This window comes from Zophobas morio, unplaced genomic scaffold (genome assembly GCF_036711695.1).
Source record: "Zophobas morio isolate AGI-343-1 ecotype UQ-CSIRO unplaced genomic scaffold, CSIRO_AGI_Zmor_V1 ptg000011l, whole genome shotgun sequence".
Lineage (NCBI taxonomy): Eukaryota > Metazoa > Arthropoda > Insecta > Coleoptera > Tenebrionidae > Zophobas > Zophobas morio.
Genome location: NW_026972116.1, coordinates 8,755,761 through 8,776,917, shown reverse-complemented (window position 1 = coordinate 8,776,917; position 21,157 = coordinate 8,755,761). Strand labels below are relative to the sequence as shown.

General features: G+C 33.3%; 3 protein-coding genes and 1 long non-coding RNA gene across 15 annotated transcripts in view; all 4 read right to left on the bottom strand.

Annotated features, from left to right (window-relative positions):
• Window positions 1–1,953: 1,953 nt before the first annotated feature.
• On the bottom strand, window positions 1,954–4,059 carry LOC135126858 (uncharacterized). Its single transcript, XR_010280142.1, has 4 exons — window positions 3,585–4,059; window positions 3,354–3,535; window positions 2,607–3,304; window positions 1,954–2,554 (listed from the first exon to the last, which is right to left on the bottom strand). It is a non-coding gene; the product is annotated as an uncharacterized LOC135126858 (long non-coding RNA).
• A 13,666-nt stretch (window positions 4,060–17,725) lies between these two features.
• LOC135127450 (acireductone dioxygenase-like) lies at window positions 17,726–18,610 on the bottom strand. The gene is made up of 3 exons (XM_064053898.1): window positions 18,334–18,610; window positions 17,986–18,285; window positions 17,726–17,931 (listed from the first exon to the last, which is right to left on the bottom strand). Exons 1-3 carry the CDS (start codon window positions 18,454–18,456, stop codon window positions 17,800–17,802), a joined length of 555 nt encoding a protein of 184 aa, XP_063909968.1. The 5' UTR covers window positions 18,457–18,610; the 3' UTR covers window positions 17,726–17,799.
• A 50-nt stretch (window positions 18,611–18,660) lies between these two features.
• LOC135126854 (acireductone dioxygenase-like) lies at window positions 18,661–19,493 on the bottom strand. The gene is made up of 3 exons (XM_064053047.1): window positions 19,241–19,493; window positions 18,904–19,185; window positions 18,661–18,855 (listed from the first exon to the last, which is right to left on the bottom strand). Exons 1-3 carry the CDS (start codon window positions 19,364–19,366, stop codon window positions 18,721–18,723), a joined length of 543 nt encoding a protein of 180 aa, XP_063909117.1. The 5' UTR covers window positions 19,367–19,493; the 3' UTR covers window positions 18,661–18,720.
• Window positions 19,494–19,575: 82 nt separating this feature from the next.
• The window catches only part of LOC135126848 (liprin-alpha-1), a 200,439-nt gene continuing 198,857 nt past the window's right edge, over window positions 19,576–21,157 (bottom strand). For all 12 annotated transcript variants that reach the window (XM_064053031.1, XM_064053033.1, XM_064053029.1 and 9 more), the window contains 3 exons: window positions 20,767–20,923; window positions 20,596–20,712; window positions 19,576–20,449 (listed from right to left, as the gene is read on the bottom strand). In XM_064053031.1, the coding sequence (XP_063909101.1) occupies window positions 20,366–20,449; window positions 20,596–20,712; window positions 20,767–20,923 (358 nt within the window). In that variant the 3' untranslated portion in view covers window positions 19,576–20,365. The remainder of the gene's footprint in view (window positions 20,450–20,595; window positions 20,713–20,766; window positions 20,924–21,157) is intronic.

Genomic DNA, 21,157 nt, shown 5'->3' with positions numbered 1-21,157 from the left:
CTATTCACTACAAAACTTACAAATATTAGAAACTTGTGCCGTGCGTTCTGTGAAACTGCTACCAAGAAAATTCGATTTTAACTTATTTTTTAGAGCACTTAATAAAATGCTTTCTACCTAGTTTTTATTACTTTATATTCAAAATAGTAAACATATTTAAGTTAACATTAATAAGTAATGCAGCTTAATTATTATAATTAAGCTGCATTAAAACGTTTTTTTCGTTTTTACCCCTCATATATAGTATAATTTTTACTTTCGGGGAGCCAGTCGTGGAAGTATAGTAATACAAACATTTTGATAAATGCCTAAATTTGCGTTTCCTTAATGTTTCAAAGTTTGCAGAATACGAAAAATTTGTCCGCTTCTGTTTGAGTAGCGTGATTAACGTGCAAAATAAGTGTGGTTTAAAATAATTATTGGATGGATGGTAAAATTCTAACTAAAATTTGACGATTCATTCTGACTACAATTTCATAATAATATACCTAATCAACTAATACAATAATACAAGTACCTACTTTATTTTGACATCAGACTTTATCCTCAAAAAAAATAATCACAATAAAAGTTTAGGATTTGCATAAACGGCAGATCGGATTTTTTTTAGATTCTAGTAAAACATTAAATAAGACTGATTTAATGAAAATATGGTAGAATATTAACAAAACCTCATTTACTCATCTTCTCGAAAAAATTAATCACTATGACACGATGTCTTAAAATTTTGTCGAGTGAATTTCACATGAAGTGTATAGAAAGATATGTTACTTAGGTATGTCTGTAGTTTTATTATTCCAACGTTATTTTTAACTTTACTATAAAAAAAATTCAAAATTTACTTCTTTTCTTAGAAAGAACGCCAAAATACATAGAACCCCACCCTGTAAATTTTATAAATTCAAAAAAAAATTGGTCGAAAATTGTTTCAACAGAACTTCCCTCGGTCTTGACGTACAATGAAACATATCCAGCATTTTCGAGTTGAGTTTTTTCTTTACACAATTTTGTGATGACGTCATCAACATTATTGAAAGGACACATAAGTATATAGTCAGGATCACGAAGCAATGCGTACACGTCACGGACTCTGTATGACGTCATGCGTCTACCACGTTTATTATACAAATGAATCGGTTTGAAAACTGTCAACAAACATGTCGGCTTGTTATTGTTTTGGTTTGTTCTATTTATGATTATAGCATGAGAAGACCGTTAGTGTGAAGCAACAGTTTAGAAATAAGCTACACTTGCAGTGTTTCAGCATACAAGGGCATGCTGCAGGCTGCATAGACGCTATGAATTACAAACTCAGGCACAGGAAAGATCACGACTGTAACCCCTTTCACGTGTTCCTAGTCACTGAAGCCTGCCACTCACGTTCCAACGCCGCGGTACAATTGTGTAGGATATGACAAAATTGAAGTGTTTTCGAACATCTGTGTATGCGATCAAGCAAATCGGTTGGATGTGGACGGTTGGTGAACAAGTCTGTCTGCAGCAGTACAATCGTGTTGTATTGGTTGGAAACTTAATCGTGTGGGGACAGTGTATGTTATACAAACCGTGAAAGCAGGTATAAAAGTCCATTTTCTTCGGACATGTTGCCACCACGATCGCAAATTTTTAACTGCAAGGTCGTAACGTGTGTGTACTGCTGCTTTTCAGCAGAATTGTACAGCAGTTGTATCCAATACAATCGTACCCCGGCGTTGGAACGTGAATGACTGGCTTTAAGAACGTTCATTTTTGCATTGACTGCTGGTAAAAACTGCTGACAATTGGGTGTTAAACACATACTTGGAGGGTGGTACAAGGCTTCATACTGTACTTAAAGCTACCAACGAGAATGTTAACATACGTCTCAAACAGACAGCATTGAATAGTTGTGACAGGCTTCGAGTTAGAGAAATATGCTTACCGTCTTCAATGCCACAATAGGCACGTCACATCTACAGAATAAGGTACTTTATTGACATGGAATAGATACAAAAGTAAAGTATAAACAATAATAAGTATGCATGTTGCACAACGTCGTCGTCTGACCAGTGATTTGTATATTTGGCCAGTGAAGTGATAGTGTGATTATAAAAGACATCAGCAGAACATGCCGCTAGTACAATCAATTAGGATGGTAATGGAAAATAACCTACATGTTACAGTGGCTGAATGCCCTCTGCAGTATTAGAATCTTCACTGTCATAATCACTAAAACTATAATGTGAATCTTCGTTAATGTCGATTATAAACGGCGCAATCTCTTCACGGTCAAATACTAATTCCCGTTCCCACCACTCCCGTATTATTTTATTCATATGGTCAACAGTATTTTTCCACATTGTGGGCGTGACATGTGCTAACGCTTCTTTCCACATTTCCACGGAATTTTTTGACCATAACCATCACGCCCAATGTGTTTGGAATAAAAATTTGTAGTAATTCCCCAAATATTTTCTATAGGGTTAAACACACAATGATATGGCGGCAATCGCAATACTCTATGGCCATTCTGTTGGCCCAATTCACGGCAACATACGTTTTTGGAGGTTTATTTCTGAAAAACATGATATTTTAAATGAAACGATAGAGAATAGTATATGCATTACTGTGCAACCAAATGAAGAAGTTCCGTTTTTAACAGCTGTGAATCTGAACTTATGTCATGTTGTTAAAGCCATTCACGAATTTCTGCTTTTTTCCATGAACCACTGGGACATTTGTTTGCAAAGGTACTGTGGTAGCTTGCATTGTCTATAATAATCTGTGACGGTTCTTCAAGGTTCATGAGCAATTGAAACCACTTGAGAAAATTCTGTTGATTCATTCCGCCATGATAGTCTGGATTTTTGGTATTAGAAGAAAATACTAGCGCTGCTTCATCAATAAATACATTGCTTGTACCTGCATGTAATACAATATACCTAAAATATAGTGAGAAGAATAAATAACTAACGTGAAACTGACACATTACTAAATTTTCCCTTCTATTTTGAACATCCTGATACTTATGACACTATCGTCTTGCAATGACCTAACTACCGAACCATTTTCAAATATCCATGTTTCATCAAGATATACACATGGCAAAGAATTTGGGTTCTGCTGATTGTGCATGTATTCACGTAAGAATTTGGTTCTTGCATGAACAACATGTTGTAATTCCATAAGACGCTTCCGTACACTGGTTGGCGAATAACGAAACCCAATTGAGAATGTAAAATTTTTCCTAACGAGCTCACAGAACCCTCAAATATATGTTTCTCTTTCAAGCAATCAATTAATGGCGATCGTGTAACATGTATTTCTGTAAAATAGTCGTTAGTATCTATAAGGCGTGAGCATCAAATTCATACTTTCTTCGACCATTCCATATAAGCATTCTCGAATAGCACACTGCTCCGAAGTGCTAATATCACACACTTGCTTTGTTCGGGGGTCTCTATTTCTTGGGAGAATGTACACCTTCTCCGGTTTTTATTTGTTGTACCACGGAGTTCACTGTTCGCACACATACACCCAGAGCAGCAGCAACCCTCTGTACAATGTGACTGCATTAGTAATTGTAATAAAATACACCTACTTACGTCTTGAACAGTTGTTAGTGGTAAAAGAGGTTCCCCGCTATCGCGTTCTTTAGCAAAATAGTCCACTAAATTATCGTCCATTTGCTTTACATCTTTGTGCAAGGGCTTCGGCATGGTGGAATGTTTACGTTCAAGCAAGCGACACGTACCACGGTACAGGACAGTTAACTTGGAGTACTATAAAGAACTGTTATAGTTCTGAAAAGAACTGATACGATTACACGAGCAGAAAAGTAGAAAAACGCGAAAAATCAAACAATAACACAACATAACCAAAGTTGACACCAATGACACTTGTGAAATCGATAAAACTTTAGCATATGTTTCGCTATCAGTCGTACCAATATAATTTCCCCCAAATTGATCGATTTTGATCCGTATTGCCACGTATTGCGGCGCGTATTTTTGATTTAGTGTTGGTAACGGATCTACGTCATCCATGACGTGTACGCATTGCTTCGTGATCCTGAGTATATCAATTTGGATTTTTTTTGGGGTGGCGTCATCAATTTTTTAGACGGGATGAGCAAATACATTTTGATCAAAAATTTACCATACTTATGATAACTTTAAAGTATCTCCAAGATTGCAAAGCATTTGGTTTTGTAGTTCCTGATTAAGTCAATAAAACAAATTTACGCATTTATTAATTTTTTGGGTTACCTTGCATACGCAAATCCAAAAATAATGAATGGAATGATAAATCACATGTACAGACTTATCATATTTTGCACATTTTAGATAGGGTTTATTCAGCAAAATTTTGGGGTGACGTCATCAATTTTTTAGGGGGGATGAGCAAATATATTTTATCAAAAATTTACATAGTCGTCACCAGGCATTGTTCCGTTTTTAAATTTGGGAACATGCTTTCCCTTTCTTTCCAAGTAACTCTGCTGAAAAGTTGTATATCTAGCGTTGCTAAGGGGGAATCTCAAATCTGCACATTTAATCTTAATTCAAAACACAGTTGTTTTTTCCTTCAGCACCGTCAAAGCTGTTCGACCACCAACTTTACTGCCATGTTTGAATTTGTTTTTATTATTATCATATATCTAAAGTACCATACGGAACTTAGATCTTTTTATATAGACTTGATTTCCATTTAGCACATGGTACAGAGCTTCTTCAAGAATTTCTTCAGTCAAATTTGAGAATAATGGATGTTTCCTCAACGAACAGTGCAAAAACAAAACGTATCAAAGTCACCCCAAAAATGGTATCAAAGTGATTACGAGTAAGAAAACAAGCAAATGGTTCCAGCTCCTGTCATCTCAAGAAAAGGTTGGTTAAACAACATTGAAATACTTACTCCTAAATAGATGCAAATTAGGCCTTCGGTCCATTAGTAACAAACGACGATCTAAATTTTGTCAGACAATGTAAAATCGGCGAAATAAAACATAAACTTTGTTACTTAAGCTTAAGCTGGGTATGGCGTCAACCAGCATATTAAATTGGTCAACTGGGTTGTATACTATCTCGAGACAAATTAAAGTTATCTAAAACTAATGGAAGAGACATAAATACTTTATATTGTTGTCATCGTAATTTAATTATCAGTCAAAATCTGTTAAAAAATATATGTTGCAGTTAAACAAAATATAAAGATTTGCGTCGCGATGCCAACGCCATATACAGCGTGTTATTGAAAGGTACGTACAAAATAAAATCGGCAAATGGTCTCAAAGTATGAGTGCTAAAAGTAAAAAAAAGGTCAGGTAAAAGTGCTCTCCTTTTAGAGATAAAAATTATTAAAATTTATGTCCAAATTTGTTGTACGCCTCTGATTAAAAGATCATCTTTCGTTTCTATAGCAACATTTAGTCTTGACAAAAGTTTTATTGTTACAGTTACTAGGATTTACTAGAATAAATTAATTTTACCTATTTAACCTTCAGTGGCGTCTAAAAAGGTTGGGTAAGGGTTAATTTTCCCCTTATAATTTTGATAACACAAAATAAGTTTTTCAGACTTCTTAGACTTCGCGAATAATTGCCAATTTTGTTGTACGTACCTTTAAATAACACCCTGTATGCATCACATTTGTAGTGTACTAAATAAAACTTCCTCCTTCAAGCTAAAAACAATGGGCTTTACAGAATGTCAATATTTTTATTCGTTCTCATTATTTAAAGCCGAGAAGTTTAATGTGGAACATCTCATTAATTATTACTAAATATAAAAAATATACGATATGAAGCCATAAGTTCTTAATACTTATTGTTTAACATAAAAATAATTTTTGTCTGAGAGGTTCCATCCTTACATTATAGTGGGTATTTTTAAATAAAGAAAAACTATGGATTTCAATTAGCTGGGGAGGTGATCACAAAATTTACAAACATTGCAATTCACTTCTTTTGATGCAATAACATAGAATGTTTTTCAGCTAATAAATAATTCCTGTTACCTGCTAACTGTATAACTCTATGAATACCACCACGAGTGGTAAGTAAAATTATTTATCCACTTAAAGGCGTAAATCTGTTGTTTTAACTCCCACTGTTATTCTTATAGTCTATTTCTGAACTCTAAATAGTCGATTAATTCCAAAAATAGTAGAACTGTACCTACCAGTGCAAACAAAAACGTCAAGTATATAGCGTTATCAATATTTCACATCTGCAATGCAGCTTTAGTAAGTTTGAGACAATTTGACGGCGATATGATCGATATGGAAATTCCGCAAGAGCTTGTTAACAACCTTTCGTCTTCAAAATTATTTCAGATTACTCATCAAAGTGTTTATTTGTTTCAAAAATAACGAAAATGGTCATCTTTCGTTTATAAAAATTGTAGAGTAATTAAATAATTTGCAGCGTCTCCATAATACACTTATGAAGGCTACGAATTTCGAAAGATATACTATGAGAGATTATTGGAAAAGCTAAAAAATATTGTACCCCTATTTATTTTGAAGAAGCGTAGGTATATTAAGGGAACTCGATGGAGGAGGTATAACATTTTTCCAGTTTCTGTATGATAAAATAATATTATAATATTTATGTAGGTACTGCTTTTTTCATATGAAAGGTTGTAGATACGATTTTAAACAACTAAAATAGTTATTTGTGCAACTAGTGAGTAAAGTGTATCTTTTTTTTCACGAGAAGGAAAATTTGGCGCACGAGCCGAAGGTGAGTGCGCAAATCCGCCGAGTAAAAAAAAAGCCACTTTACTCACGAGTCGCATACAAAATTTTTTTCGCGTTCGTAACAAAACTCAACACCCACCAACTTCAAAAACTTTTTATTTTGGAACATAGATATTAAATGTAGCCGTATTTGCCGTCTTGACAATTTTTTCGGGGGTGTACGAGAAATCTTCATCACTGTCCGATTCCATTGTCCGAACACACAAATTACCACAACACACCGAGAAAATTAATACAAACCACTTGTGTTGATGAATTATCCTAGCAACGGCAGGCTTCTATATTTTATTCCGTGAAAAAATGAACCGCTATGACACTTTTTTTCACGCATTTGAGAGCGATGAAATAAACGTATCCTTTATAAACAAAAATTAATAAAAAATGTTACACTTTTTTTAACGAACGTTAAAAAAATATTATTATATGTTTGTTAGTAGTGCAATTTATTTAAATAACAATGTATTCATTAATGTCAAAATAAACCATAAATTAGTTCAAAATATGTCGAATAATTTTAACATTTAGTATTAAATTTCTTCGAATTTAGTATTAGTGGAAAATCAGTGATATAGTCCTCTCCAGAGTTTTTGACGAAAACTAACCATTAATGAAAAAAATGGCTATGAATTCGACACAACTTGAGCGGATAGTTCAGGGTCTTGCCTTTAGGAGCACGACGATATATTTTTTTATTTTATTTTATGTATTAACTTATTGTAATTAAATCGAAAACAGCTCACTTCGTTTCCTCGAAATTTTGAAAATACCGTACTATCTAAATTAAATTTAATTCTGCGTTTATTTATCCTCTTTGCTAATTTGTACATCATGTGTCAATAGTGAATGGTTCTTTAATAAAATAACGATCACTAGTTAAATTAATAATTATTAAAGTGGTGCGAAATTTTTCAGGGTGGCCGGTTTTTTTTGCCGGTCAGTGTAGATTATAAGCAAAATTTTACATTTACATCACGCGATTTTTGGTGAAGATGAACAGAATAACAGACTCAAAATACATTTAAAAAAAGAGTTTGGGCGAATATTTGCCTAAAAATTTGCCAGAAAATGTATCTTATTTAAGAGTGCAGCACAGTCAAGCTTATTGTTGAGAAGATTACACAAAAAACGTATAATATTATAATGTTGCGACGCACACTAACAGCTGTAAAGTTAAATCTTCCTAGTAGAATGTTGTGATTAAATCCACGAGAAGGATATGCACCATCTTCCATGAAAGCTAAAAATTTCAAAAATTTTCTCTGAACAGCTTCCAGATTGACTCTGTGAACTTCGTAAATTGGCGACCAAATAATAACACCATATTCCAGTCGAGATCTGATTAAGGAATAGAATAAAATTTTTAGAGTGTTCTGATTGGAGAACTCACGACCATTTCGAAAAATAAATCCATACGTTTTGAAAGCGTTTGTTATTATGTCGGTAATATGTTGCACAAGTGTAAACTTAGAGTCAAAAATTATTCCCAAATCTTTGAAGCTTTCTAATCTTTCAATAACTACACCGTCAATGTTATAATCGTATTGAATAATCAATAGATTTCTAGAATATGACACAATTTTGTATTTTGAAATATTCAGCATGAGTCGGTTTTGTTTACACCAAGTATACAAAAGATGTAAGCAAAATTGCAAGAAGGCACAGTCCTCTATCGATTCTATTTCAGTATATAATTTGAAATCATCTGCAAACATTAGCTTTTTACATCCTACTACATCCGCTAGATCATTGATGAACAGGAGAAAAAGTAGAGGGCCTAAATTAGAACCCTGAGGTACACCTAAAGATGTAAAAAACGATTTGGAAATAAAATTTCTATATTTAACTACGTGTTCTCTTCCGTGTAAATATGACTGAAACAGTTTGATTAAGGAATTAGAGAAACCCAGACGGTTTAATTTTTCAACTAGTATAAGATGATCGATTTGGTCGAATGCCTTGGTGAAGTATGTGTATATTACATCACACTGTCCTCTGTTATCAAGGATTTCACATACGAACGAAGTCAGATTCGTGTTGGTAGACTTTTTTTGTTGAAAACCGTGTTGATAAGGAGATATCATATGCTTGGTTGAGTTGTAAATGTCACAGTACAGAATCATTTCCAGAACTTTTGAAAAATTGCACAACAGGGAGATACCTCTATAATTGGTGACATCATTTTGTCTTCCTTTTTTCAAAATGGAACAAACGTACGCTCGTTTCCATAAAGGTGGAAATACCGAATGTTTTCAAATTAAATTGAACAATGTACAAAGTGGTTGTTCAAACGCATGTGCACAATCTTTAATTAGGAAAGAAGGAATACCATCGATGCCCATACTGAAGGAATCTTTGCATCGCTTTAAATATTTTAAGACGTCATCCACTGTAATATGCGACGTTTCAATCTTCGTACTGAACATGGGCTTCAGTGATAACTGAGAAAAGTCTGCTGGACTAGGCTGGATAAACACGCTGTTAAAATATTCATCAAATGCATTTACAATATTCGTTGGGGATGAAAGTTTGTTATTATACTCCATATGAGCTGGAATGCTCGATGTACCATTTTTCACTTGGATGAAACTCCAGAACTTTTTTGGATCACTAGATATTGAAGCCTCAATTGTAGCCAGGTATTTTTTATATGCTTCCTTGATTAGACGTTTACATTGAGAGCGACGATGTTTGAATACATTATAATAATAATGAGTTTTGTGTTTTTTATACAACGAATAAACTGATGCCTTATTATGAATACTTTGTATTATTTCAGTCGTGAACCATGGAGGGTAATACTGACGATGATTAGATGAAGACGAAAATTTTGGTACAGCCAGATCAAATAGTTTATAAATTTGGGCATAAAATTGCGAACAAGCATCTTCGACGTTGTCGATGTGTTCCAAGAAAGTGTGTGTGTGAAACAAGAAATGAAAGTTTCACAAAAATATGTCCTCTACGTTTAGAAATGAAGAACATTCTAAAGTTAATTTAACCGAAACTTCGATAAACACTTCCTAATAAACTCAAATGTTGAAGACCACTGTTTTCAACTTAAATGATTGTCTGAAACGTTTTGCTAATTTATTAGTGAACTTCTTTTAGTTGTAGTTAAGTGCAGTGATGAGTAAAAAGTAGGGCCGTCTTAAGCATACTCTGCGCCGGAGTGCGAAAATCAGCGTTGCGTCCCCCTGTCAAAAATTAATTAACTCTGTTGTTTACAGAGTCTAGAGCCCCACACCAGAATCTAACGTTACGGGTGGTTAACCTAACGTGGCTAACCGTCACAATTTGCTTAAATATTCTATTCATATATGCAAAAAATCAAAAACATAATGATGGTTGATCTATTTATTATATAAACAACATGGCTAGGAAGTTCAAACGATGACAATCAGTACAGTCTTATTACAATTATATAATTTACATAGTTACATTTAATAATAAAAATATAAAACAAATTTAAAATTATTTCGGAGTATTAAACGTTATAAAAAATAACTAAACATAGGTATTATAAACACATATTTAAACTTAACAAAAAGTAATAATTTAATCAATTATTCCATAAAAAATATCACACAAACTTACTTTATGTAAGATGCAAATATCAGATCAGAATGATTAAACTTAAAACTATTCTGTGCTATTTCATACATCAAAGTCAATTTTTCTCGCTTTTTGAGATTTTAATTTTTTTTATTATTTCGGCTATTTCAAAATCTATTTCTTTTTCAATGCTTATAATGGTCAGGCTAGTTAATCTATCTTGGGTCATGGTTGACCGCAGATAATTTTTTATTAACTTTAGCTTAGAAAATGATCGTTCGTGCTCAGCTACCGGCACTGGAAGAGTTAAATATACACGTAGAGATGTTGAAAGATTAGGAAATGCGGGTAGTAAATTATTCGAATGCATATAACTTAAAATATCAAGTGGAGTTGTGTTCTTATTTATAGAAAATATTGGCAACAATTCTAACTCATGAAACAGATCTTCACCATCTATATCGGATCTATTTCCATAAGTTAATTTCTGTTGCAAGTTGAGACATTGTTTTTTTTTTTTGCTCTGGCTCCGATTTCCGTTAGTTTTCTATATTTTCTACAAATGAAAATTTTTTATTGTGTTGTATTAAGAATTCAAATCATTCATTTATTTTTGCAATTGATTTTAAAATTTTGGTTTGGGTCTAAAATGAGCTCATCTGCAGTTTCGTAATTAAAATGTCTTTTTCGGGGACGTGGACGAGCAATTTGAACAAATTCAGTTTCACACTCTAATTTTTCAGCAATTGATACTGAGTCAAATAACAACTGTTCAAACGCAGTGTCAGTACGATTTGTGACTAAATCTTTTCTGATTTGATCTAGCATTTTGACGGCCTCTGAAAAAATGACATCCGACTTTTGTAAATTTTTACTGACAATATTAATTTTTGATAAAATATTGTACCAAGTAACTACTGAACATATAAACTTAACTCTTTAATTTCGACATCAGTGAGCTTGCTATGTTCCTTGTGGCGCTGTCATACTTGTTATCTGAAAAAATAAAATACAAACATACAAAAATACAAATTTTTTCTATATTAAAACGTAGTGCTTTTAGAGCGTCAATTCTACTTTCCCATCGCGTATTTGACAGTGGTTTTAATGTTAAAGTGGGTAACCGATTCATAATCTTGATGTTGTCCACCGTGATGTTGATCCGGAAAAAAATACATAAATTTCCTGGACAATTGAAAAAAAATCGTTATTTCCAATAAGCTTTTAGCCGCATCATTTACCACTAAATTAAGGCTGTGGGCCGCACAAGGAACATAAAAAGCACGAGGATTCAAATCTAAAATTTTTTTGGAGGCCTATATTTTTTCCCCTCATGTTTGCCCCATTATCATATCCTTGGCCTCGCAAATCATCCAGTTCAATATGCATTGATTTTAAAAAAATTAACAAATAAGTTGCTAATCCTTGTCCAGTTGTATCAGCAATCGGCAAAAAGCCTAAAAAATACTCTGTAACCTCAGCAAGCCTTGTGGACAGATTGAGATAAACAAACCTCACAATAAGAGTAAGTTGTTCTTTGTGTGAGATCTCAGGTGTGCAATCTAAAATTATAGAACAATATTTGGATTGTTTTAAAAGATCAACTACAATTCATTTTGAATATTATAGCCAAGATAATGAGGCATGAGATGTTGAGCACTTTGAATTCGAGAAATGTGTTCTGATAGGGTGTTATCAAAATTAGAAATACATTCTATTAGCTTTAAAAAATTTCTTTTGATTACACTTAAGTGTTCGGCTTGCCGCTTGCGCTCCTAAGGCCTTGCGCCCGAACGCCTTGCACCCCTTGCACCCCCGGGTTAAGACGGCCCTGGTAAAAAGTAAAGACGGTCCGGGACAAAAATCAAAATTGGATTTAATATTTAAATAATTAACATTGATGAAAACCTATTAGATATTCCAAATTACTTCAGCCGAAAAGGCCAGTTTTAAAGAATCTGACGAGATATTGTAACGTGTTGATTTCTTATTATTCAAACAAACATATTTATTAAGTCGTTAAGTAACGATTTGTACCATCACAGCCAAAAAAACCTAACCTGATTATGTCATCGATTTTTATTTAATTTTTTTATTGTAAATGCAATTTCTCTGTCATGTTGATGTTAAAAGACGTCAGGAAATCAGAGGCGTTCATTCTAAAGCAGACACAAAATAAATTTAACAAATACAATTGAAAAATTACATACCTAAAACTCGATGACGAGCAGGTTAGGTGTTTGAATTTTTTTGGCCGTGATAGTACAATAAAACTGCTTCTCCCTGAACATCCGTGTTTTTATATTAATTTAGAATAAAAGAACTGAATTTCTTCAGTTCTTTTATACGGCACAGTACATCGAATATTTAATATACCGATACATAAAACCTAATAGCAAGACTTACCCTTTAAATCCTGATTTCTTTTCGTCCCGCGCAGATCTTTGCAGACTCCTTCCTCATGGACACATAACAACACTCAGTTTAAGCCCAAAACCAAATTAATTTTAACAGAAATAAACCACTTAAACTAATTTACAAACCGCGCACGCCTTCAAGTCAAAACCGACTGAACTCCTTTGCATGCGTAACACGCAAAACGAACAAAAAATTCTCTCCGATACATTATCAATCACGTATAAGCATCAGCGGATAAAAGAAAATGAAGTTTTATTGATTTTGTCTACTTAAACCGGAGGAGTGGACTGATTAATACAGCAAAACGGTCAGAAAAATTACTTTGGGTGAGGAGCCATCATTGTAACAAAAATTATTCGCGGTATGACATTACATACTGTAATTTTCGAGTAATTGCTATGTGTATATTCCTAATAAAAATACCTACAAAATTTGACAATAATCGGTCCGGTAGTTTCGGAGATTACGTGTCTAATAAAAATGGATAGACAGACGGACGGACGGAAACGGGAGATTAATTTTTCCTACTCGAGTAGATCTATGGGTCATGAAACGTGGATAAAACATAAAAGTGGCCATTCGTCCGATGGACTTTATTATTGTACTACTTACCTTAGGTTACACTTAGGAAGTAAAAAGGAATTGTTGGGTAGCTACGATGAGAAAAGATGTGGTAAATCTTGTAATACGAATTTTTGCAATAATCAATTGTACTAATAATAATAATAATAATAATTTATTCATGACAAGAATTACATAGTAATTTTTCATACGTCAAATATAAGTAGGAACACTAGCGAAAATTAAATTTTACAAATTCTTCTAATGAATAAAAAACATTCTCAATTAATAAGGTTTTTAAACAAAATCTAAAACTGGCGTAACTTTTGTCTTTAAGAGTTCGTGGAAGACTGTTAAACAGCTGATGACAAAAAAATCGTATACCATTTCTTGTACGTGAAAGCCTTAGAAATTCGGGTTGAAGTAAGCTTTTATGTCTGGTATCATATACATGATCAAGCCCTCTAAATTGATCGCTGTTTCTTTTTGCATACAGGAGACAGGAGAAAATGTATATAGAAGGTACAGTCATTATTCCTAGCCTTTTGTAAGCGTTGCGGCAATCGTCTCTATAATTCAATTTACTCATAATACGTACACACTTTCTCTGAATAGCAAATAATTTGTAGAGATGACAGGAATGACCCCAAACTAAGATTGCGTAGCAGATTTTACTGTGTATGTAGCCAAAATAAGCTGTTTTTATAGTGGATGTAGATACAATATGTTGCAAACGACGCATGACATACAATCTTTGGGAAACCGTCTTCGCTAATTGAGTGATATGAACCTCCCACGTCATCTTGCTGTCGAGTAAAACTCCTAGTAGTTGGACTGGTTCATTATTATTTATAATTTCTAAATCTCTAAGACCAAAGTAAATTTGCTTAGTTTTTTCATTATTAAGACATAGTCGATTAGAGATAAACCAAGCATTCACGCTCAACTCCACTATACTAATGTTACTCTGAAGTGTTTTTAGATTAGGGGAAGTAGCTATGAGTGTTGTATCGTCTGCATACAATATAAAGTTAGTATCATGAGCGCAGTCAGGTAAATCGTTGATGAAAATTAAAAATAAAATCGGTCCTAACACCGACCCTTGCGGTACACCTTGCTGCACAGTTAGACATGACGAATTTACATTATTAAAATGAACAAATTGTTTACGTTCATGCAAGTACGATTCTAACAATTTAATACATGAGTTGTCTAAATTATAATAGGCTAATTTTTTTAGAAGTAAGCTATGTGAAACACAATCAAATGCTTTTGTTAAGTCTAGACATAAAGCGTGTGCATACTCTTTGTTCTCAAAGGCATTTAAGACTATATCACTTAATCTGTTTATAGCTAGAGTTGTTGACGAATTGCGACGAAAACCAAACTGATCTTTATTGAATAAGTTATTGTGTTCAAAATGATTACAAATTTGAGTTTTTAAAATAATCTCCAATACTTTGCCTAGAATGGGAATTAAAGAAATTGGCCTGAAATTCGATGGATCATTCAACGATCCCTTCTTATGGATTGGTATAACTTTTGATAACTTTAAAACATCAGGGAATATACCTTTATTAATACAGATATTGATAAGTTTGGTAAAGGGAGAAACGATAACATTAATTAAGGTTTTTATTATTTTAACGTTGACACCATAAGCATCATAACTACCACTATTTTTTAAAGTATTGATAGCATCTCTCACACTATTAAATGTCACTTCTTGAAAGATAAATTTAGGAATATTATTATTTGAAAGAAAATTGTAAGATATCTTATTAGCTTGTGGTAATTTATTAATGATATCATCTGCTATACTCACGAAATATGTGTTAAATTCCGTTGATGTTATTTCAGAGTTCGATAATTTATTATGTTGCTTATTAGGATTAATAATATTCCACATTGCTTTTTGTTTATTAATAGAGTTTGCAATGTATGTATCGTGTGATGCTTTTTTTGCTTTTTGTAATTCACTACGGTATTTCTTTCTGAAAATAGCAACTTCTTTTTTAGTTATTAAACTCTTCTTGTTAAGTTCACATAAAAATTTGAGTGTATCTCTCATATGACGTAAACTGTTGTTAAACCAATTTATTCCATATTTCAGGGTATTATTCCTCCGGACAGTTTTAGTTGGAAAACATGTATTTATAGCTCTAAGAATAGTGTCATTAAAGAAATCAAACTTATTATTTACATCCATGTCATGATCATTTATAAAACTCCAATTTTCTAGTTCAATTATATTGTAAAGTTGCATCAGCCCTATATTAGTAATTGGTCTGTATGAAGTTAATTGTGTACTACTTGTTTTGTTATTGCTTAACCAAAAACTGATACACACACCACTATGGTCAGAAATATTAGGATCATGTACAATTGCTTCATATTCAGATGTCGGTAGGTTGGTAAAAGCATTATCTAAGCAAGCATCATTTCTCGTTGGATCGAAAACGGTTTGCTTTAAATTGAATGACAACATCATATTCACAACCATTTGTGTCTGGTAATTACGACTCTTAAGAAAATGCACATTAAAATCCCCTACTATAATGATGAAATTATTCTTTAAAATTTGTTCCAACAATAAGTTTATAGTTGTTCGATAAAAGTATTAAAATCACCATCTGGTGACCTATACAGACTTATTATGAGTACATTGTCGATTTGTATGCCAGCAAATTCACAATGTTTTTCTTGAGAGTATCTATTCAAATTTATACTTTTTATCCAGTCTAAAAATGAATTTATTACATAAATGCTTACTCCACCATGTGTGGAGACAGTTCTACTAAAGAATGAAATCAGCCTATAACCTTCCAAACACGTCTGATTACAATCGGAATTACTGAGCCAGTGTTCATTGAAACATAAAATCTCAAGAGGTTGTGAACATTTTAAAAATGACTCAAGTTCTATGAGTTTATTATTAATGCTTTGGGTATTAAGATGATATACATTAATTAGATAATTACGAGAAGAAATTTTGTTGGAGTTTAATTGTTGTTGTTTGACCGTTGATTCACTAAAAAAGACTTAACATTGAATTCTCTTAAACAAACAGATTCAGGCCATACATCAGCGTTGTAAATTTTGTCATAAAGTTCTGTTGGAACACCGATACTAAAAGCAGAGTTTTTTCCCTTCGTTTGGAGCTTCTTAATCTCTATGTTTTTAATTTCGGCAAATTCACTTATGTGATCGGCAATGTCTTGGACGGATGCAGTGTTTCCGGAGATATGTCCTACATAAATCCATTTGCGTCGAATAGCGCCCTGAATGTTCGAGGACGACGACAATTTTCCAGTACCATATAAGGATTTACCCCTGGATATCCCACCTTTGCGAGTATTGTTGCTATTACTGGATCTACTTTCTACCGTTTTCCATTTTAAATTTTCTTCAGAAACATCGATTTTTGTTTGTCTGTCTTCAAATGTGCTATTTTTATTTACAATGATATTATTCTCTGGTACCACAGCTGAACTGTAGATTGCAGTAAAATTTCCGGGTGTTGTCACCGGGGCTGTACTCTTATCACGGTTTTCATTGTAAGGATTATGAATTCCTTTGCGTTCCCATGGTTTGAAATTTGACAATTCCATTTCTTTCTTTTCATCGCCTTTAAAAAACGAAGTGAATGTCGGCTTTTTTACTTCCATTGAAGAAGTTGGCGGGATATTAGCCGGTTTTTCTTTATCAATTAACTTAGTTTTTATATCAGCGACTTCTCTATTAAGTGATGAAATTTCCTCATTTTGCTTGGTAATGACCGCATTTTGTTTTACAATTTGATCTTGGCAGGATAACAAGGCAGACTTAATGGACATCAGTAATGAACTTACGTTTGTTCCGACGATACGACACTGGTCGCAGAACCATAACAGCTTCGTACCATCGAGAAGGATCTTTTGTTCGGATTTTTTTAAACCCGTACATTTGATGTGATATATTATATTACATATACCAGTGCACTCAACTGTGTCTTCGTTTTCTTTAAATTCGAGATTGCAAACGGAGCACTTAGGTTCATCGACGCTCATCGTTGCCACGTTATATATTCTTATATAAATAACGTACTAAATAACGTATGAGCTCAGAATTGGACGTGAAGTCAGTTCTTATGATGTACCTACGTAGTTACAGTTTGTTCCTTTTTTTTTATAGACATTTTTTGGGAAAAGTTTGCGTGGGAAATAAAAAATAAGTTTATTGATTAACATCTGAAAAATAGATTTAATGGCCTGCAAACAGCTTATACAGTTTGTGTTTCTGTTCTAATGGTTAATCCAAAACTGAAGCAAACAATGAAAAACACGAGAAAAAACCTACAACAAATTTTTCATAACTGTTTGCTTGGGTAACTATCAGTACATCTGGATTTTGGAAATCACGTACTTAAGTGTTAATTAAAGTCAAATGTTACAAAGCAACTATCAGCTAAAACTATTTTCAAAAAATGGAGTTTTATTTGATTTGTTTATTAGATAACAATTTTCAAGATAAATTGCAACAACTTTATCAACGTGCCTTGAAGTCACCTGCAGCTAATCTTTTCAAATATATTTGCCGGCATTCCATATCATCAGCAGGACGAGAATATGGTTGCCAAACTGGTTCGCCAATGAAAAACCTTTTGGCTTTAATATAATTCTGCAAGTGCAATGTTTTAATTTACCAATGCATAACAATACTTCATTGTCGCACCTTGGCATCCAAAGTAAACCGATGATAAATTCCACTTGGTATAATAATCATATCACCTGCTACAACCTCAATTCTCACCCATTCATCATTTTTGTCTCTAACATCAAAATATCCTGACCCATCTAATATAAAACGAATCTCCTCATCTGTGTGCAGATGTTCCTGGAAGAATTTTTTCAGCATCTGGTCGTAGTTGGGTAAACATTCTTTAGAACAAGTCATCTCATCCTCATAGGTATATCCTCGGTCCGTTTTTAATTTATCCAGAACACCATCGGAATTATAAGAATTTACATTTAACTGCAATTTTCTTATAGCGTCATCGGTCATATATTAAGTCATCGTTACCTTAAAATATTCCACTCCAGACACATCAAAAAGCTCTTCAAGTGTTAAAAACTTCGGAGGATTTCTATGGTGCTCAGTTCTCTGATCAGTAGAATCATTGTCCATGTACCACGCACGAACCATTTTTATTAAATGGTGTAAATTAGCGATTGTTATAAAAAGATTGTTGTATATGTCTTGGGGTTATAAGAGAGGGGGCATAAGGTCATTCTGATACTGATATTTACTTTTATGATTTTTATAACCTCACCTCGTGCACAAGACCCAAACATGTCCACATGACATTTTAACAATATTGGTTGCCTATCCTCATCAAAGGAAAACTACTTTAACATTAAAATGATTTATTTGTTTGTGTTTAATATTTTACATACATATTTACATTGTCTAACTTTCAATTTCAAAATTTCCATTTTCTAATTTTTGAAGATATTCTTGACGACAATCCATGTTGTCCGCAGGGCGTTTAAAAGCTTTGTATTGAGGATCCTTTATAAACAGGCGTTTTGCTTTGAAGGAATTCTAAAAAAATGCCCCTTAGAACTAACAAAGTAACAATTATATCATTACCGTATGATCCAACATAAATCGATGATAGCAACCCCCCGGCACTATAATTAAGTCACCACTTACAACTTCAACTCTTATCCATTCGTCATTATTATCTCTTATGTCATAATATCCGCACCCTTCCAATACGAATCTTATCTCTTCAGTTTCATGAAGATGTTCTGTGTAGAAGTCTTGTAGGTCACCCTCCCCTGGAGTTTCCTGCACATCTTCATACTCATAACCCCTTTCTTCTTTAATTTTTTCCAAAGACCCGTCGCCTTCGTACGTGTCGACGTTTAGCTACATAACACTATGTAACAAACAGTATTAAGATTTGCAAATAAGAATACAATACCGCGTGATGTTCCACGCCAGATACTTTGTATAAATCTTCTAAGGTGATGAATTTCGGAGGTAGTCTCTGATGTTCGTCCCTTGGATTATCCAATCCATCGCCTTCCATATACCATGCACGTACCATCGTGGCTTGTCGACAAAAAACTGAGTAAAAAAATGGACGCACGCTTGTTTTATTGGTGATAAATATATCGCGTTGCTCAAGTATGTTTATTCGCTCAAATGATTTGTTTGCTTTACGCTGTATTAATGAAGGTAATGGGGTATTATTAAGCAAAAACCGTGAAAATGAGAATGTCCTTGGTGATGAAATTCGTAAATAAAATTCATGTGAATGATTCGATTTTCGTTATATTTATGTATAATGCAATGTACATAAATTAACACTATTATTAGATCAAATACGAATAATGACAATCATTCCCGGAGCGTAAGCACAACTCCGTATAGTTAATAACAATATAATAAGCACAATAGTTATATTTAGATTTAAAATAAATAACAAGTAAAAATATATTACAAATGTTGTATAAAAGATACTAAATGTAATAAAAACTTAAAAATATATATCGTCTGTATAATATATACAGAGTAGTACAACTAATGACTGCATTGTTTATACGGGTACCTATTGGAATAACGGAAATAACTGTCACTCAGAATCGGATTCGCTAATCAAGATGTGAAATAGCTGAGTACAAGTCGGATACAAACCATCCACATCCAGAAGCTTTACGAGGACACCGGTAGTTTTTGTACTAGCTAATCAGCAAATTAACAGTGTCTACAAGCTCAACAGATGGCAGCACCGAGTGCAGGCACGCATGGGATAATACTGACTGTCGCTGCCACATTCAACAATATACTCGCTGGTAATCCAACAGATAAACAACAACTTCAATGTACAATTAATAATACTATAAGTTATTTACGATACAGGTTAGTTCATTAAAGCTCTTATGTCATCTCATACACAAGTCAGATTTTTTCATTTACTTAGGTTTTTCTTTGTACAAATGATCTCTGCAGCGAATATCGACGAGAAGGGAGGTAGCACGGGCTGCGAATGACTGCGAGCAGCGGAACACTACATGGTCATCATTTAACGAAGTTCGGGGCCATATCAGGACCGGACTAGATCATCTGCTCGTCGATCTGTCGCCACGCGGATGAGATTGTTGAATTCTACTTCTAAGGTCTGCCTTGCCTGAAAATACAAAATATAATTAACATATAAATAAAAGTAGTCACGTTACTTATATGACTGACTAAGAACTTATCATTAAGATATAAATATAGATGACTGAGTGTTCTTGTCCGTCGATTTGTAATTCTGTTTTAAACGATACTTACTTGTGTATTTTGGGTTGGAATTTGCAACGTGAGAGCCATACTGTTCGCATCAAAACTCTCATCCAATGCAATTAAAGCACCATGGACTCCTGATTCTAATAGATTATTACCATATTCCTATAAATCGAGAAACAGTAGGTCAAAAAAAACGTCTGTGTTAGCAAATCTCACCTTTAACCCGATACTAGATACCCATCTAATTATTCGTTCATTGCTCCAGACTAAAACGTCTTGTAAAGTATTTTCAGAATTTTTCCTTCTGTCTTCTAATAAATTTCGATCATAATTTAATCTCTTTAAACATGATATGCCAAACTGGAGACTAGTTCTGCAAAAAAAAAGAAAAACAGTATAACAAAATGAACATGAAAAAGTACAGTAAATAAAATTCGACAAGAAAAATAATGAAACGATGGTAATATTATATTACTTCAAGTTACAACAGCTTTCGACCGTCTTGTCAAGTTTCAAACACCCAAATTAGTATAAAGTCGAAAGTTATTTTATAAAATAAAATAACTATTTTCTTCCCTATAACCATTGTTATAACTATAGGAAAAAC

Excerpts from the sequence above, each read along its gene's own strand:
- LOC135127450 (XM_064053898.1), bottom strand. The coding sequence starts at position 18,456 with ATGGTTCGTGCGTGGTACATGGACAATGATTCTACTGATCAGAGAACT. Across the intron at positions 18,286-18,333 it reads CTGGAGTGGAATATTTTAAG|TTAAATGTAAATTCTTATAA; the intron begins GTAACGATGACT and ends AGAAAATTGCAG. Across the intron at positions 17,932-17,985 it reads GGTTTACTTTGGATGCCAAG|AATTATATTAAAGCCAAAAG; the intron begins GTGCGACAATGA and ends TTGCACTTGCAG.
- LOC135126854 (XM_064053047.1), bottom strand. The coding sequence starts at position 19,366 with ATGGTACGTGCATGGTATATGGAAGGCGATGGATTGGATAATCCAAGG. Across the intron at positions 19,186-19,240 it reads CTGGCGTGGAACATCACGCG|CTAAACGTCGACACGTACGA; the intron begins GTATTGTATTCT and ends AGTGTTATGTAG. Across the intron at positions 18,856-18,903 it reads GATTTATGTTGGATCATACG|AATTCCTTCAAAGCAAAACG; the intron begins GTAATGATATAA and ends GCATTTTTTTAG.